Genomic DNA, 19,898 nt, shown 5'->3' with positions numbered 1-19,898 from the left:
TCTAGATATCTATTTTTCTACTAATTTATCTATCTCAAAATACTCCAATCCAAATGCTATTTATTTATTAAAATTTCAAAAAATATTCAAATTGTTTAGATCAATTAATATTGACCGTTTCAGAACAAAGTGCAATAAAATAAAGTTGTTGTTCCTTAATGATTACTTTCTAATTACTTTTTAATTAAACTTACAAATCAATTTTATTTTTAACACTCATCAATTTTATTCATATGTATGTGGGTACTAACCGCATAATAATTAATAACATTTATTAACTTTATTTTGCAACATGGGTAATTCGCAATATCGCACCAAAACTAAACGGCCAAAGCCCAACCTACCAAACGTTATCATTAAAAAAAAAACAAATGACTCAAATTAAAAAATCGGATGCTCATCACACTGATTACTGTACGTTACGTAAATATAACGCACACTACCACATTTACCACTACAGCCGCGCTCACGCACACAAGGAGAGTTTGCGCTAGTGTGCGAGCCAGCCACCGACTCGGCCGACCCCACTACAATCGTCAGTCGCTCTCTTGACATCGCAGAAGCAACACGTATCACCAAGAGCTATACTAGTGCCCATATCGTATTGTGATTGTGGATTTGAAGTGAAAAATACTTTGTTTACTGAAAACTGTGAGCCAGCCAGTGTCCTTTAAGTGGATTATGCTATTGTTCCCACTGTTTGGATAATACCCGAGGACTTTTAATACCGCAAATATTTTTGTAAGTATTTTTTTCGGTTTTTACAAATTTTTGCAAAAAATATTTTTTTACAATCTAAATACGGTATGATGGTTACAAAACGTTTGCAAACATTTTAATTGCTGATCTTGTAATTAGTAAAATTCTAAACAAAAAAATCTTATAACATTTTTGTAATTCTTACAAATTTTCGAAAAAAATCCGTAAATATGCCTAATTCAATAATTACAAATTTACTCATAAAATATTAAAATTGAATTATAAAAATGAAATAAAAAGACAAAATAAATTTTCGCAAATCAAATTAAACCGCCTCTAACGAATTTTCCCACGAGCTTCCATGAAATTTAAATAAATGACTAATAAAAGTCTGACTCAGAATTTCCTGGTCGAATTCTGACTTCATCGGGCAAGTCAATGACTCCGTCGAATTTTTGTTTACTCACGCCTTGCCAAGATCTCAAACGTAACATATTCGTATGTTTCGTATTAGCGAGAACGTTCGCTTTCCCGATCTACCGCGTTTCGTCCGTTACCGTGTTTTCTGTTTTGCTTCCTCGCTTGTCACCTTTGTTGACGCAAAGTGTTTACGATATTTTTTGTTTAAATTGCGTTGTTCATGCAATCTTGTCAATAACATGATAATGATCGAAAAACATACGACGAAACAGAGTCGTTGCCTGATAATATGCACAATAACAAAATAATCTTTACCTATCTCAACACAAAGTACATTCCAAACGGATTAGCAAAAAACATTCACAAAAATGACGGTAGATTTAAATTTCAACCTAACGTTTTTTTTAGAATCCAACGGTTGCAATTCTTAAATCAAAAAGCATAATTCTCAAAACAATTGAAGATTGAAGTCAAAAGTGATGAGATAAAATCACTGGCCAATAGGTAACATTTTTCGAACGCATCAGTTATAAAGAAGTATAAATCGTAAAACAATTGAACTTGTTCGAAATTTGAAATACGTTCGGTTAATTGTTGCGCGTTGGTGTCGCAAGCCGCTGTCGCAAGCTATTGTCGCAAGTGACAAGTGGTCCAAGGCCCGTGCATTCGCCTGCGGAAACTAGAATATGTCAAAAAAATTGCATGTCGAGCTAACTAGTGTGGAAATGGTCTTTCAACAGTAATAGGAGCATTTGTACCTACTTTTTTATTAAAGCTATTTTTCGGAAAGACAGTTTTGATCTCTTTCCTATTTATGTTCAGGATTCTCAAGGAATCATACCTAGCTGCCTAGGTCGATTTTTCGCATTTTTTTTCCACAACTATTTTATCAATTATTACACACATTAAATAATCTAAAACCTTTTTTATTTCTGTTTAATAAATGTTTTTGGAGGGATGAACTACTTTAGAAGCCAGTATGTACTTTATATATGTATAAGTGACAATGATTTTTGTATAGCTCATACGTTTATAGATGCAGGTTTACCGTTTGAATGATAAATTAGATAAACAACTTTTTTGCGCATTAGAACTTTACAACGCAAAACCGGTACTACAATAATGTACACACAGAATCTATAAATAAACGCACAAAGATATAAACAGCGGCGCTAAATAATAAAATATAGAAAGGTGCATTCCGAACGTTATCTACATACAAGCCAGCTTCAAAACAATGTCGATCGATCGACTAAAGGTCAGTTCGGTCTATGTCACGACATGACGCAACGGCCCTGTTGCACAACACACCGCAACCTAACACATATCTGCGCCTTAACGGCCCCAATTCGAAATGTACCAACTTGAACCGAGCGCGTTCGATATTCAACTGTCGTTTTTCACTTACTAGAGTCTAGAACTGTGAGTTTGAATTTGGAACACCGATGCTCTTTTGTTCTGAATGTAGTAGAAGCTTCATAACGCTCCAATTCAAAATGAATGTAATCTAAAGTAAACTGTCCTGTCTACGTTTAGCGTTTAAAATTAGAACACAACTTCTTTTGTTTTACGCGAGTACTAGTTTGTTACTCGTCACAATTGAGTCATATCAATGACGAGCGATATGATAAACAATTGTCTGTCTGTAAGTATTATAATGATAAATTTTATTAGATGATGTAATCAGGAACTACTTGCAAGGCCGGCCGGAACTGCTGAGGTCGTATGCATTTTGATCCGGTACACGGAAATGTAAGAAGATCAGTGTTTGAATCATTAACCTTGTATGTATTTAGAAACGTTTGTTTACTCTTTCTTTGTGAGGAAAAAAGTTTTTATAACCTCAATTATTGTACCTTCGCCTTGAGCTCTATGCAACTAATAGATGCTTAGTTATAATTCATGATCTAATTAATTACATAACTCGAGCAACTAGCGATATAACCTTCGTATCGAACTAACCGAATCACGCAACAAAAACTCGATATCATCACCGTTACATAAGTACACTTGCGATAATTTCATTCGTGCGAGGACAAATGGAGATAACTTGACCTATTTTTTTTATCTTGCATGTAACCTACATACATATACGCACGTGTACATTGCGACAATACGCTTACGAAACTGGGACGCTGAAATATTTATAATCTCTATTGAGTTTTATTGCCACTTTAAAAAGAGACACGCGGTGAACAAATTTGCGTTTCGTTTTAAATCACCCCACAGCAAACGGCGTCGCTGAAAGAGTAAATAGAACACTTAGAAAAAAAACTTTTAGCATTATCTGTTTGACTCATGAATTACTAATGCTTTAGGTGATTCTGACAATTGTAAGTTACACCTATAATAGCAACAAAGAGATGAGTCAGGAGTCATTAGGAACATGTCTGCTTACGTAACTAGTTGAAACAGTATCGAGGAATCTAGAACGGCTAAATAGGTTAAGTGTTTCTTAATACTTGCAATTAGCAGGTGTGGAGCAAGGTCACCCAAGTAGGACAACGATAAGGAGGTAAACAGAGATCCTCGGGAAAATAGGAAGAGCCCTGACACGAGTCCCGATTTAAGTCATTGTTACGCCACGCAGCCTTGACACCAAAGCATTATCGCAGCGACCGACAGAGGCCGCCCCGAAATAAACCGATGTTGAATCAGGTCTTAACGCGAAAATCGGTCAAGTACACGCTATTCGGTACTCACACACGCCAAAACGAAGTACGCAGTAGTTATAGACAAAACAACGGTTATGCAAGCGTTCGGAAAACGCCATAACTTGGCATAGACAATGAGGAGCTGGCGCCAGTGATGGAAACTAGATTATCTCATAATATTGTCCTCGGTTACTGCGAATAAAACTATTATACTCGTACGCATATAAAACTCGTCACCCACTGAACACTAGCAATTTAAACGTTGAGATGCATTTTCAATCCGTTTACTCTTAATTTGGCAATGTCCAATGTCTGACCCTCTGTCCTAATCGTTGATACTATTAAGCGCCGCGCCGGGGAAACTTGAACTTCGTGTTTTTTGCCAATTGAAGTGTTATACAGTTTCTATTTCATAGATTGCCTCATGTTCTGTTTTCTTATTGGCTATGTTTTTATAATCGTTTAGTTATTTAATTAGTTCTGCACTTGAGCGGTAAGGCGGCCTACTTCGCTCGCAGTCTCGGTAAGTGGAAAGTTACCGCTGTTCTACTTTCTCTACTTTTTCCAAGATGGCGGACAGTCTAGTGCTTAAACGAAGGTCAAGTTTATTTATTATTAATTTAAATATAGTCTAGTACAAATATTATAAACCCATAATAATTATTGCAGGCAGTCGCTTTCGTAAAACTAGTGCCTACGCCAAATCTTGGGATTAGTTGTTAAAGCGGACCCCAGGCTCCCATGAGCCGTGGAAAATGCCGGGATAACGCAAGGAGGATGATGATGATGACAAATATTATAAACCCGAACATATCGAAAATAATTCTACCTATAAAGAAATTTTTTTATGTAATTTTTTACAAACTGTTTTACCCCTCGCTTTAAAACTAGACAAACTTAAATTAGTCTATTTATACTCTTTATCAAGACCAAAAGCGTGATTTAATGTATATACAACTATGATAAAATTGTAATTTTCCTTATATAATCAACCGAGTCTATTATATTTTTAGTTTCCACTTTAATACTTGGGAACTAGTCCAAATCAGTGAAATAAGACGCAATATTCACGTTCAAGGACGCAACCACAAATTTTCATGCAAAATTCACGTTTTTCAATCTAGCTCATCACGAGTTTGTATCCTAACTACGCAACGACAATCTAAATATTTATTTACACTAAATGACTACCTACATTTTCAGAACGTCTATTAGGTACGTCGTGTCATTCACTAAAATGCGTATTGTGGCTCATATTGTCATTCTATTGAAGGCTAGATTTTGAAAATCTGTACGTCATTATGAAAGACACAAATCTACAAATAAAAGAACTTTTTGAGGCAACGATATCAGTGTATTTGGATTAGACATCTCATTTGATGCCGGTCGAAAGTTTTCTACTGTGACGACTTATCTACGACACGACACACGACTATACAATTTTAACGCCAGTGAATAGGCGCCAATCGTGGGCTTGTACAAATGTCTTTACAAAAAAATCTAATATGTGTCTATGTTTTGAGGTAGGCTCCTAGAAGCTATATTTGACGTTCTTAAGCGCATTGTAATATGCCTACTTGGAAAAATAAATATTTCATTTCATATTTCATTTCATTTCATTTCATATAAGCGGCAAATCAACCCCCCCACGGTCAAGGACCAAGTTAATGAAAGGTCACGTTTGTGTTTACATAACGGAGCGCCCTACAGTTGCGCAAGTCAACGTGAGTCGCGCACGTGCTGACGGCCGCGTGACGGGTACACGTGGCCAGACCCGGTCATTAGATTAGCCTAGGTTTAATGTAAGGTTTATATCTGTGTCTGTAGGTTTACAGTTTATAAAGGTTTCGTATTTATTGATTAAAAAAATGGTCAAAATAAAAATTGGACTTAATAAAGAGGGTGCTTGTCCAGGCAACCTATTAGTCATTAGATTAGCCTAGGTTTATGTAAAGTTCTATCTGTGTCTGTAGGTTTTTACAGTTTATATAGGTTTCAATCGAGTGTTTAAAAACTGAAAAACTATCAATCGATCTTGTTAAAGAGTGTACACTTCTCATCTTCAGGTTCTATCTGTGTCCATAGGTTTTAGAGTTTAATATTTAATTTAAACATCAAAGAGTTCGGAGATCATCATAATATTCTATAGGTAAGTGACTTTGAAACGGGTAACAAGACGGTTTTTTTTTGTAAGTATGTATTTAAACAAAATGTATTATGTACATTGTATACCGTTAGCTTATTTGAATAAGTATTACTGTTGAAACCTTTGCGGACTTTTTTATTTCTATTGATTTCAGACCGAAAGATGCTAAGGTGTTACAAATTGTGTAAGTTCTAAATTAAAAATAGCGAGTTTTAACTACAATTTAGGTCACGGACTATCAGTTACTTTTAACTAATCTAACGCAATGTCCTGATTTTATTATCAAATACAAAATAACAGTGTTTTATTTGACATTACGAGTGATAAAAGTAAATACTCCACGTTTCTTCAACGTGAGACATTACGAAATATAAATGCTGAAAATTGAGGCTTCTAGTTTTATCCAGAACGGAGTAACAGGGGGTTGAAAATGGTCTGAAATGCTTCGAGAAAAGGATGGTACGGCCGTGCCTCTTTTTGCTCGACTTGGCGGGGGCACTGCCGTGCCCCCAGATAGTCTTGTTATTATTGACTGATTACATTATGACATCATAAAACAAGTTAATTGCTGACATGAACTTTACTTTACCAACTATAGAGGTAGTTAAGTTACGTAAACGGTTAAAGATTAGATTAAAGTTAAAATAAACATACTTGACATGATATGGGATGAAAATATTTTCAATATTATCATGGGGAGATTCCAAGGTTCTGAAGATATGAATCGATGGTCAGCATAACATAAACAAACATATGACATAGACTGATAATGGGATATCATGGGGAACTCTCAAGGTTTAAAAATACATAATTACAGACATCGTTTTTCTAGACGTAAAATATTTATCACATAGCGATTTACAACGAAAATATTCAATAAATATTACCATTAGGTATCTCTCAAGCTACGTACATTATTATACATTACCATATGAAGGTCCATTTACATAATAACTTAAACATTAAAATCTAATTGCGATGTACCAACGCCTTACTAAACTTAGCCTTGACGAACACATTAGAATCGCACTGAAGAAGTAATAATAGCTGTGTCGTAAGAATTACGGGGCCCGAAAAACCGTAAACGTGTACCGTACGCCCAGATTCGGGTAACGGCAGAAAGTTGATTAGTAAACCAGTGTTGTGTAACCGTTAGCGTTGGCATTGACCGCCGCCGGTTCAACAGACGCCGCCATTTTAAAGGTTAAGTTTTCGCGCCAAAAGAGCCATAGAGGTTTTGAGTTTTTTTTAATTTTGGCCAGTTTTACACTGTGCGGAAAATGCCAGATAGTGATGTTCACTGAGTTCATTACTACAATGTATTCTGAAGACGAAAATCGTAAAACTATGTTTTTGCTACACTCAAAATTATTATGTTATAGTGATAAATTAAATTAGAACGTAGATATCTTGACATTTCATATTTTTAAAGTATTGTAGATAAAGATTGCAATTACACACATTCATTTACTAATTTCGCATAATTTGCAGCACTTTACTGTAATTTTTGGCACGTCACCTATCTGATTACCGGTCATAGAGATTTAAACTGTTTTTCTAACGGAATGGACCGTATTGGTTACTCATTGGTGCTAAGTAGTAACTGCTCATCGCTTTGCAATTACAAAAAGTAACAAGTGTACACACGGCGTTATATCCGTGTGTTCTTCTTTTGTCGATGGTCTAACTGTGTGCCCCGAGGCGTAAATTCCGCAACTACGGGATTTTTTTTTTATTGAAAGCAAACGGACGTTTTATTTTACCGTTCGCGATAAACTTTATTAATTTATAAATTATTTATTAAAAACATTTATTTTGATTTAATAATTCATGTTTGAATTTAGAATTAAACCGTTATTGTTTACAGCTTATAATGTAACGGTCACGTTTAAAATATAAAGGAGAAGCTTAGGAATGCCCTTGGCATTAATGAAGCATTCTAGATTCTCATTTATGCATGTAATTAAACAACATTTTTTCCTATCTTTGTATTAATTTCTTAAGTAAAAAAAAACTAATAAACTGACATTTCGAGTACAATCGCGCTCAATTAGAGTTGGCTCGATTTGGAACAGTTAGGCATAACGGTTCGCAAGTGGGCCGCGGGTCAGCCCACTGACACCGATTTGCGCGGTGCCGGTGAAAAAAAAACTCGCATTGTCTTTGAACTCTGGTTGAGGGTGCGTTCAGTTACATCGTTTTTTGAGTCTGTGGCTTTAAATTAAGAATTACAAAGTACGTGGTTTTAATATATAATACGCTTTGCAAAAATATTGAATATGGCATATGTAAGGTACCTAAAAATCGAACTTATATTTAATTTTGTACTATCTTTGAATTAAAAAGGTATTTTATAGTTATATAAGACTATTTATTCCTTTTTGTCTAAATATAGTTAGTAAAACGACTTAATATCAGTTTAATAGTAATTTCAAATTGCGTCGCTATTAATACCCACGGTATAAGCTTTATTTCCATGTATTTGAATACATTAGTATAATAACCTAGGCCCGTGTATAAATTCGTCTAATTATAAAGATACCAATCTAATTTAGGAAGTCTAATTTAGAATATGCCATATTTTAGCATCATAAGATGCTACTGAAATTCTTGCCCGCGTGTATAGGAACGTGATTGACTTTTCCTTTCTTTTTTTTTTAATTTTAGTGCTGCCAACGTACTAGTTACAGATTGCCGCGGGATTGTTTTAACATTTCCATAAAAAAACGGACGCGCGTAATCACACAATAGCCAATTATTAGTGATTCCATTGTTTTATTGGATAACACCATCGATAAGCGTTTTGGTGTATCGTTTATACATCCTGCAGTTGTTTAAGAATCCGTCTAACCTAACTTTCGACGGACTTAAACAAAGTTTTAGAACGTGTCAATAAAGGTTATATTTTCATAACTTTTGACATTTATGATGAGATTGATGAGTTTACACTTGTTTGTTGAACACTAGATTCAATCGCGCGTGTTTCTTATAATGTGTGTCACAGATTATAGAATCACCTGAGTTAGAGGTTAACGACACGAAATCAATCGATAATTGTAATAGCATAATGCTAACGTTCGATCTGCGAGCTGCGCACACGCTGCCGCCAACGTGACCGGTTAGGTTGCGACACTCGGCGGAAACTGAAGTTTAAACTTATCCATACGCTCACATGGTCAGTACCTTGCGGAGAAATGAGGATCTCAAATTATCTCGATTCAAAAAAAATCTAAGGATAAAAAAAACAATACTTTTTATCTGTGGTGTTTAAAACGGATGTGAAATAACGTTGTAAATTCAAATATAGAACAGCAAGTACAGCACCTTGTGTAATACAGACTCGTTTTGTAAGTTACCTTGAAAACTGTTTGAGCTTAGAAACAGCATTGCAATTGTTTAGTAATTATTTAGTCATTGAAGTGATGCGTTAAAATTGCACGATTTGATTCGGAAGTCTTGCTGAAAACGTAACCTTTAAATCGGTTTTGTGTAACAAAGGTTAGGAAATGCGATTTATTAATGAGGCCGAAGGAGTTGTGGCAACTGGTTTCACAAGGAGCCACGTGCGGCGAGGATCTTACGACAGCATTTTTGCAACGTTTTGTAACCACATTACCGCCGTAATAGCAGCTATTTGGACAAGTGCAACGTTTACTTATTTTTCGTTTCTGTTGTTGCAGGACCACATCGAAGACCCGTGCGGCCCAGGCTTAGTCCGCCGCAACATGGTCGCTGAGTTCATCCTGAGTCAGCAGCAGCTCCTAAGCTCCGCCCCGGCCCTAGGGCCCGCCCCCATGCCGCTCCGCGCGCCCCCGCAAGCCCGAGGGAGGCTGTCCGTCTCCCCGCACTTCCCCATGGACCAGTCCTCCAACGGTCCCACGGGAGACCCCAACAACTACCCCTCGGACTTCGATTACAAGAACCGCAAGGACTTCTTCGGACAGCGCAAGCAGAGGGAATTCATCCCCGACAACAAGAAGGACGACGGCTACTGGGACCGTCGGCGCCGCAACAACGAGGCCGCCAAGCGCTCCCGCGAAAAACGCCGCTTCAACGACATGGTCCTCGAACAACGCGTCGTCGAACTGTCCAAGGAAAACCACGTACTGAAAGCCCAGCTGGACGCGATCAAGGAGAAATACGGGATCTGCGGTGAAACCCTCATCAGCATCGATCAGGTGCTCGCAACCTTGCCAACTTGTGATCAAGTTTTATGCGTGACGAAGAGGAGCAAGCTGTCGAACAGCGCCATCTTCCCCGCGCCGCCCCCGCCGCCACCCGCGTCGCTCCCGCCCGCGTCGCCACCCTCCCCCGTGCCCCAGCGCGCTCCCGAGCCCTACCAGGAGCGACTCCCCGCCCCCGAGTCCTACTACCCCCACCCCGCCCACTACGAGCCGCCAGGCTCTGTCCTGAACCTCTCCAACCGCCGCCGTGCACCATCCCCCTACGAACTGTCCTCCCTCTCCGGCTCAGGCGACGAGAACGCCGAGCAGTACGCCCCCGAAAACAATTGCTTGCCACTCAAACTGCGGCACAAGAGCCACCTCGGAGACAAGGATGTTGCGAGCGCCCTGCTATCTCTCCAGCACATCAAACAGGAGCCCGGTCCCCGGTCCTCGCCCTCCTGGGACGGCGAAGGCTCGAGCGATGAGCGCGATTCTGGTATCTCCCTGGGCGCGGAGTACAGGCCGCAGCGTCCCGAGGACAGACTCGGGGAGGAGGAAGACGCCCACCTGAAGGCGGAGCTCGCGCGGCTCGCCACGGAGGTGGCGACGCTCAAGAACATGATGCACCAGAACAAACGCACGCTGGAGCACTGAGCGTCACGAGCGCCCGCGCCTGAACCGCGCCGCGCCAGTCGGAACTCGTACAAACTCTTCTACCCTCCCGTAGGTGAAGTTACCACGTTGTAAAGAGATTTATATATTTGTATGAAGCGCAGCTGCGGCGGTTTCCGCCTATAATCCTTCCTAGTAGATGTCGTGTCGATGTTAGTGTAGATGGAATCGGTTAGACTTTTCGACCAGATCAGACCTATCTACTCAGTGATAGATATAAACGAGTTGCATTTTTAGTGATGAGCTATGTATATGTAATTAAAGTAAGCGTAGTAGATATGTTTCATCTTTTCGAAGACTCGCTAGCAGAATCGATGGCTAAAGACTATGTTCTTCTAAGTTCTAATTGTAAGTTTGATCTAAGTAGTATATGTAAGTCCCAACAAGATAGTTATTTATAAACTCTTATTGTATAGTCTTTCTCAAATCGGAATGAGTTCCAAACCAAAAAAATGTCTTAATAGCTGTCCTGAAATCGCTAAAATATCTTTAAGATTGCCTACAGTTTTAAAACTATCCTATTATATCTCAGATTGTATTGAATATTCAGATTAAGATTACCAGTGCCTTTGACAATACATACCTACCTAAAATAGCTACCTTAAAATTATATAATATTTTTGTACATTTATTAAAAAGCGATTTCACAACACCAATTGTAATACAAGTCAGGCCGGAAAATGTTTGCGACTACTGGTTTCGCCTTGAAGGACGCAAAGCGTACATTTTGTATATTATAGAATAGTTGGTGGGGTCAGGGGTGGTGAACATTTTCCGGGGCCACAGAGCTAATCGTATTGAATCCTAAGAAGGCTAGTTGAAGTATTGCAGTTCGTTTGTAAGTTACTCCTAGTATTGCCCTGAGGGCATGTGATAGGACTGAGGGGAGTAAAACTAAGTATTTATTTATTCGGACCGCGAATTAAAAATTTACAATTTATTATCTTTGTATAAGAAACACATACGATATGAATAAATTGTGTACATTACAATTATTTCATGATTTTATTTCCTTACCCTGTCCAAAAGAAAATATAGATCTATGAAGCATATTCATTTTTGCTCTAATGCCGAAAGTAGCATACATAAAATTCCTTTAAATATTATATAAAAATGTCTTATAAATAAAGCTATGGAGACAAAGAATAAAAATGGATGGTTTCGTGTTAACAGCGATGGTGCTGCCAAAAACTGGTCAAGTAAAATTACTAAAATTAAAGACAGTTTAAACTTTTTCTGGGTTCGATTCCTAGAACTGTACAGATCATATACCTAAAGCCTGAATGTGCAAAATAAATTACAATCGAATACACACTTGTAATGATTGCACAACATATCAATAACTAAACAAAAAAAAAACTAAACATAAGTCGTCATGACATCATACCATGTGTTACCATATTATGCCAGTTATAATTATGGAGATTTCAGACGCATAAAATGTAACATAAGCATGACATATCAAACAAACATACAAACATAGGCAACACATAGGCGAAACAGTTGTCGCGTCTAGTTTCGTACAAAAAAGCAAAGTCTTACAATCAGTAAGTCTATTGGGAAGAAAATTCCCAATGGTTCAACTGTTAAGACTACAGGGAATAGGTCGGCTGGACATGGTACTGCTCTCATTTTGTGAGCTTTTTTCATTGTATGGTGTCATAGTTCCAACGGCCGCCGGTAGCAATAATGTTGGACATGCCCATAAGATGTGTATTTGTGACAATCATCGCCACTCTGTCACGCACGTACGTTGCCAATAAGAGGTGTCAGAAAGCGTGCGACCATATGTGAGTGTATTTAGTAAAACGTCCTAATACTTAATTACTAACTTTATGTAAAGTACCTAATCTTTATGTGAATAAACTGACAAAGCGGCTTTATAACAATCGACAAGGTGGGACGTTTTTCCGTGCACACTCACATATACAGTCAGTACCAAAGACAAACTGCTAAATACAACTGTATTAGCAGATATTTTATATTCTTATGAGATAAGTATATTATCGTAGAAATAATCTGATATTTATAATTATGTAGGACAGTATTCATTACCTATATATTTGATTTTAACATTTTTAACAGTGTTGCTGCTTTTCTTCCCAGCGCGCAGCGTGCAGAAAAGCAGCAACTCCTCAGTCATAAAGTCGATCATTTTTGACCCTGTTTCAAATAAACTAAAACGCCTACCTGTTTGCTGCAAGCAATCGCAGATCAACTACTTTTTATAACAATAGGCGACGATAGAACTCCGCTGTACCTACAGGATAAAATTTAATTTAAATTATACCGGGTGGGTCCTGTAACAAAAGCAAAAAATTAAACTGCAGTTTTCACATTATCCGATCCGATATCGGATGTCAGAAGGATCTCAAAGGCAAAAATCAAAGATGGCGGCTTGAATGTATGGAATATCGGTCCTACATCCGATATGGGATCGGATAATGTGAAAACGCACATAGGCACTGATCCCACCGCGAGCTATTAAGCTATGAGCTATCAGCTATAAAAACGAGCAAAAGATAAGTAGTCCCGTGCAAATAAAAGAGACAAGGCGATTTTAATAGCTCACCGCTGGGCGAGTAACTATAAACATCGCCGTGTCTCTTTTATTTACACGGGAGTGATTGTCTTTTGTTCGTTTTTATAGCCGATAGCTCATAGCTTACTAGCTGGCCGTGGGACCAGTGCCTTATACTGGCCAACATTTGTTCAGCGACTTATGTTGATCAGTTTGAGGAGTATAATACCCTACAGTTTATTTTATTGCTTTTGTTACAGAGCCCACATAAAGTCTAGTGATATCCGTAGAATCTAGACGTAGCGGTTTAGTTATTCTTATTCCTTTTCAGACTTGTACGATTAGCTGACCACAAATGTGTTGAGATTTTTTTCTACCTGTATTTAAGGTTCAAATTACATAAATCGGAATTTCCCATACTGTGACTCATTATTGAATGAATCACCAAAATCCGTATAGATTTTTTGGGAACCCCTTTTATATCGTGCGTCCTGAGAATTCACCTTTTTCATAATACTTGTATCTTGAAGAGTATGTACTACATTAATCTATACCAATATTATCTGATCATAAGTCATAATTAACTTGCTTTCGTTTCATATCATCTCTTACACAGTCCATCCACCTTTTCTTTGGTTTTCCTATCCCGTTACTTTCTTTCAAATTAATTTGTAATAACTTGACAGTATCAAAATTTAGTAAGTATTTCTCAAAAAGGTTGTACTTACATTGGATCACGTTCACGTCTTCGATATTGATAAAAATTGGTAGTCTGATAGAGTCCATGATGCTAAGCAAGATCCACTCTAGGTTTCCCAAAATGTCCCAAGTAGTATGTATGAAACATTCCTTTTGTGTTACCAGATTTTTATACATTTTCGGTAACAAAAAATAAAAGTCATGGACCACCAATTAGCCTACATTTTTATCAATATCGAATACTTGATCCAAATGTACAATTTTGGTACTAATAAAACTGCGATCAGTTTACGTGATTTTTTTTAAATTAAAAACGGGATTAGTCACGATTTGAGATTATGACAGATCAAACCGTCCGCAAAAATGCAACCGCGTGTACTAAAACGTGTGCAATATGCAGGTCAGTGGGTCACATTACATCAGCGAATCGCATAATATTATATGTAATTGTTGGGTAACCTTGAGATCATCGATAGATCTTAAAAAACGTTTTATGAGTTGCTATGCGTAAAAAGTGCCCGGGGGCCATTTCTCAATACTTCCGCTTGTAACTTGTTACTTTTAGTTTAAAACAACCGGCCAAAAGCGTGTCGGGCCACGTTCAGTGTAGGGTTCCATAGTTTCCCGTATTTTCAAGAACTGTTCAACCTAAGTTTAAAATTATTTTCCTAGAAAGTCTTTATAAAGTTCTGCTTTTATGATTTTTTTATATTTTTTAAAGTTATGGTTCAAAAGTTAGAGGGGGCACATTTTTTCTAACTTTAGGAGCGATTATTCCCGAAAATATGAACATTATAAAAAATTACTTCAGTGCCCCTATTTATTTTTAAATACCTATCTAACAATATAGGGTTAGGGTTGAAATGAAAAAAAAAACTAACCTACCATAATAAAACATTTTTTTCAGCACACCAACTGGTAAAGATCAATTTTGCTATTCGAAAACGGATAGCATAATTGCATTTTATCCACAAGAGGGCAAAGTAATTTCATAAAAAATTTAACTTTGTGCCCTGAGCTGGTTGGTAGAATTTAACTACAAATAATTATTTTGAATCATAAACATTGAATAGATTGCTGGAAACTAAATCTAGTTTGATGTTTTATAGTCAGAGTTTTGTTCGTGTTGGTGTGGTGAAAATTTTAGTATTTCACTCGGTGGCAAAGTTTGTTTAACCTTCGTACCTTGAAACCCTCGCATCGCTCAAGATTCCACTTTTTTAACCACTCGCTACGCTCGCGGTTCAATATTGGAATCTTTCGCTTGCTCGAATGTCAATATTGGCACGTGCGGTTAAACAACAACTTTGCCCCCTTGTACAACAAATAACTATTTCCACTTTTTATTTTACCACTTTGCCGGCGTGAATGATAATATATATGTCGCAGTAAGATAGATAAAGCCGTTGTATAGTTATAATCCTAGGGATATAATTATATGTCGTAACATAGTTAAACGAAAGCGATTAATTGCTATCTTACTAGGAATATAACTATAATACGTTACTAGTTTAGTGATATAATTATATGACTGGATTCAGTTTAGTGAAATGATTGTAGGCAGGAGTGCGGCGGTGCGGCGGAGGTATTATATAGTTATAACCCTAGGGATATAATTATATGCCGTAACATAGCTAAACGAAAGCGACTCCTTACCATCTTACTAGGAATATAATTATAATACGTTACTAGTTTAGTTATATAATTATATCACTGGATTAAACTTAGTCTAGGGATATAATTATAATACGTCTCTAGTTAAGTAATATAGTTACATTACTGGATTAAGTTCAGTAGTATAATTGTAGCATTGTAGTGCGTGGGTGCAGTGGAGACGGGGGCGGGGCTTACCCGCTACCACAAGGCAGTCGTTCGGCATCAGTTGTCGTTCACGTCACGGTTGCGTTTTCGTGCATAATTATTTATTGAATTTTCGCCACTTTTTCTGTGATATCGTTATGTCACGGCATATAATTATATCCCTAGGGTTATAACTATTCCTCCGCCGCACCGCCGCACTCCTGCCTACAATCATTTCACTAAACTGAATCCAGTCATATAACTATAAGTTCCGAAAAATTCATTGGTACATGCCGGGGGTCGAACCCGCGACCTCCGGATTGAAAGTCGCACGCTCTTACCGCTAGGCCACCAGTGCTTCCGAAAAAAATCGGCCACCCAGGTCACAGCTGCTGCGAGCCGATATTTGAGTCTCACGGGTTCGAATTCAGAAAATTGTCACTGAAAATAATAAGCTAGCCACCTCTAATGAACACAAGTTAAATTATAATCTATTGAAAATATTTCAACTTGTGCTGTCTTAAAGTAGTCACACTACTATGTATATAAATTAAAACCGAAATAAATTACACATATGAAAGAAAAAGTGACCAAGTCCTCTAGTGCCTGAGGCTGGAATCGAACCAGCGTACTTTCCAATCGCGGGAAATGCCTCTTTATCCGCTCGGCCACCCAGGTCACAGCTGTTGAGGTCGAAATTATCTCTCATATGAGTAATCTATACAAGGACTCGTAGCGCCCTCTGTCCATCCCTAGGGCAGAACGGTATGGTTCTTGCCCCCCGTTATGGTTATGGCACCAGAGGACTTGGTCACTTTTTCTTTCATATGTGTAATTTATTTCGGTTTTAAGCTAGCCACCGTTTTCAACCGGTATTTTAGCGACAAAAACTGTCCATACTGTGTGTGTGTGTGTTACTGTGTAAAAACCAAGTAAAAACTATCCATCCAGTCTCTATTTGTGAGTTCCTATAATTGGCTCTGTATTGCTATTCTAAATGTATATTGTATCATTCATAGCTGTTGGAATTCCTTGTATAAATAAATAAATAAATAAAATCCCGTATGCGAGATTCAAAAATCGCCCTCCAGAGGTTGAATGATAATGATAGTTATAAGATTGTCTAATTAATAAGTAAGTAGACATTAAATTATTGCATGCGACACACATTACACTACAAAATATTTGCATGTCTCTATGACCAAACATGTAGAACTGTTATACCTAGTATTAAGACCTTATTGTAAATACCATGTTTCAGCAAATAAATTTCTGAATCTGAATCTGAATCTGAAATTATTTGACGACCGGTCTGGCGCAGTCGGTAGTGACCCTGCCTGCTACGCCGCGGTCCCGAGTTCGAATCTCGGTAAGGGCATTTATTTGTGTGATGAGCACAGATATTTGTTCCTGAGTCATGGATGTTTTCTATGTATATAAGTATTTATAATATATATTATATATATCGTTGTCTGAGTACCCACAACACAAGCCTTCTTGAGCTTACCGTGGATCTCAGTCAATCTGTGTAAGAATGTCCTAAAATATTTATTTATCTCTCATATGGGTAATCTATACAAGGACTCGTAGCGCCCTCTACAACACAACAAGTTTGAGTTGTTGAAATATTTTCAATAGAATGTGACTTATGTTAATTAGAATTCATAGCTTTGTTGCCGAGTGTAATAAATTCGTCCGTAATTTCAAGATGAGTAATTAAATAAAAAGCATAGTAAAATGTATACATTTCATGCATTACATAATTTATAGACTATGTACATTTGCTTCACAATTATCGTTAGCGTGAAAAATGGCAACAGAAGGCTGTTTGTCGCCAAGAGGAACATTATGTCATGTTTATATAAGTTACATTTATATAAATAACTTCGTAAAAGATAAATTAAGTCTAATAAAAAAATACCTCGGAAAAATCTTTTCATTTACATGGTACTACCTACACCTTTATTGATAAGCGGTTAGATGGCGATATTGAGTAATATTAACATTTTTATCGCATAGGTACCAGTTCAATCATTCATGGATCAAATTGTCAAAGATTTTAGAATTCTGTGCCGAGAGATGGCAGTGCATGTGCTGTGACTGCCACATTTAATATGAGAATAAGCCACAGACAAGTTTTAGTACGTCGTTACCAGAGATAGGATTTTTGTGCGTCATCTCATACTAAAAGTCATTAAAATGACGTAAACTAGTCACTAAGAATGTCGCAAATTCGTCCGATCTCTGGTCGTTACAAATGAAATTTGCATGATATTAAACTGTCTTAAAGGCAATTCGACGAAAATGGAGTTCAAACTTCAATAAACACTCATTTCACCATTATGAGGTAATAAGCCTTTTCTTCACTTTTATAGTAAATGGCAGTGACATCAGAATAAATATCAAAGTGTCTTCTTTTCATAACTGTATCAATACCAAACCCAGTAACTAAAAAAGTTATCCGATTTTCATTAGAACATACAATGACACAGTAGGTACCTATGTCTAGCCGTCATACAGTAGTGTCGTGCACTAATACAGAAATAGAGATCATAAGATAACCATACTTTATTCATTTTATACAAACATTTTATGTAGTAATATGATATCGTGATTTTATCGATGATAATATTACAATTTTAGTAAATAACCTATCTATAAACACTTGTGTGTAGAGTTGTACTTTGAGTACACGTATGATCAAAAATTAAGTGGTACATGGGCGACCAGAGGGTGTTCAACAAACATATATCGTCACTACTTTAAAAAAAACTTGTATCTTCGTCTGTCAATGAAAAGAAATTGTAGTAAGTATGTATGGAATGCATATAGACTCGCTGCGTTTTAACTTTGAGGAGCAGCGTGAGATACGAGATTTTTTCAAAGTAGTGACGATATGTTCATTATCATCATCAACATCATCATCATCATCATATCAGACCTTTATCGCCCACTGCTGAGCATAAGGCCTCTCTTCTAGTACGCCACTTGTCCCGGTCCTGAGCTAGGCTCATCCAGTTTGTTATGTTTATGTTTGTTATAATATAATATAACTACGTACTTATGCAAACATAAATGCAGAAATCCATGCACCACGGTAATCGCTTATCAAGCGAGTCGTCAATTCGCTCAATGGGAGAACGTTCTATGGGAGAAAATATCATAAAAACGGCGCCTATATTTTAGATTGGATTAGGCATTTGTGACGTTATCCGGGTAAAGGGACCTTATTCGCTTACGTCCCGCGGCGTATTGACAATTTCCTCCTTAAAGCCCTTACCGAAAAGGAAATAAATAAACTTAGGTCAAGTAAGTTCATCACCTTTTACATTAATAACTATTTTTTAATCTGTGACAAAAGGTACCATATACCATAGGTAAAATACCCACGTAATTAAACAATTTAGTTCAAAAATTTGTCAATCCCTCTGGTCAACCATGTAACGCTAGGTAGGTACACTACCAACAGGCACCGTGGGATACAAAATAAACTATAATAAATATCAAGAACATTAACAATACAAATTTATGTAAAATAACTTAACAAATATACTTACACGAAAAGACTAGCAAAGGCATACGTTTGTCAGCTTGGCAGTTTTGATTTAACTACGTAAAGGTAGAAATTAATTTGTATTTAGTTGACATTTCTGAGTAGGTAATTATGTTACTTATCAACCCAGAAACAGGCGCAGAATGAGGAGGCACACTGACATTTTATCCAGCCAGGCGGCGCCTGTGTGTGCCTTAGGCATGTGACTGTCATTCATGTGACAGAGAGAAAAACCATCTTCTCCCTCTCACGTATGAAATTCTTTATCTGTGCAATGGACTAATAAGGTAGCGCCATCTGTCATAACCTTTGAGTGTGCCTCCTGCTGCTGACAATGGTCAGTGTCGAGTGTCAATGTGACTGTGGTAAAATAACCCACTGAATGTATGGCTGCAAGAAAAGTCGTGGCAATAGGCTAGTTTCCTATACTTAAAATAAAATATTTTATGCAGTGCACGATATAAAACAACACATAATTAGAAGAAACATATGGATAGTAGTTATGTTTAAGCACAAATTCTATTTAATAAGTAAAAGAGAAAGATATAAAGTAAATGAATTGACCGTG

General features: G+C 37.2%; 1 protein-coding gene across 2 annotated transcripts; it reads left to right on the top strand.

The window, feature by feature from the left end:
* The first annotated feature begins 525 nt into the window (after nt 1-525).
* On the top strand, nt 526-11,752 carry LOC125237464 (nuclear factor interleukin-3-regulated protein). 2 transcript variants are annotated; one of them, XM_048144564.1, is made up of 2 exons: nt 526-741; nt 9,600-11,752. In XM_048144564.1, exon 2 carries the CDS (start codon nt 9,645-9,647, stop codon nt 10,737-10,739), a length of 1,095 nt encoding a protein of 364 aa, XP_048000521.1. In that variant the 5' UTR covers nt 526-741; nt 9,600-9,644; the 3' UTR covers nt 10,740-11,752. The 2 variants fall into 2 exon arrangements, with proteins under 2 accessions (XP_048000521.1, XP_048000520.1); XM_048144563.1 differs by lacking the exon at nt 526-741 and adding an exon at nt 2,830-2,871.
* Nucleotides 11,753-19,898: the final 8,146 nt, after the last annotated feature.

The sequence above is a fragment of the Leguminivora glycinivorella genome, chromosome 21 (genome assembly GCF_023078275.1).
Source record: "Leguminivora glycinivorella isolate SPB_JAAS2020 chromosome 21, LegGlyc_1.1, whole genome shotgun sequence".
NCBI lineage: Eukaryota > Metazoa > Arthropoda > Insecta > Lepidoptera > Tortricidae > Leguminivora > Leguminivora glycinivorella.
The sequence above is the reverse complement of the archived record's forward strand: the minus strand, read 5'-3'. Positions and strand labels throughout refer to the sequence as shown.

Excerpts from the sequence above, each read along its gene's own strand:
- LOC125237464 (XM_048144563.1), top strand. The coding sequence starts at position 2,845 with ATGCATTTTGATCCGGTACACGGAAAT. Across the intron at positions 2,872-9,599 it reads TTGATCCGGTACACGGAAAT|GACCACATCGAAGACCCGTG; the intron begins GTAAGAAGATCA and ends CTGTTGTTGCAG.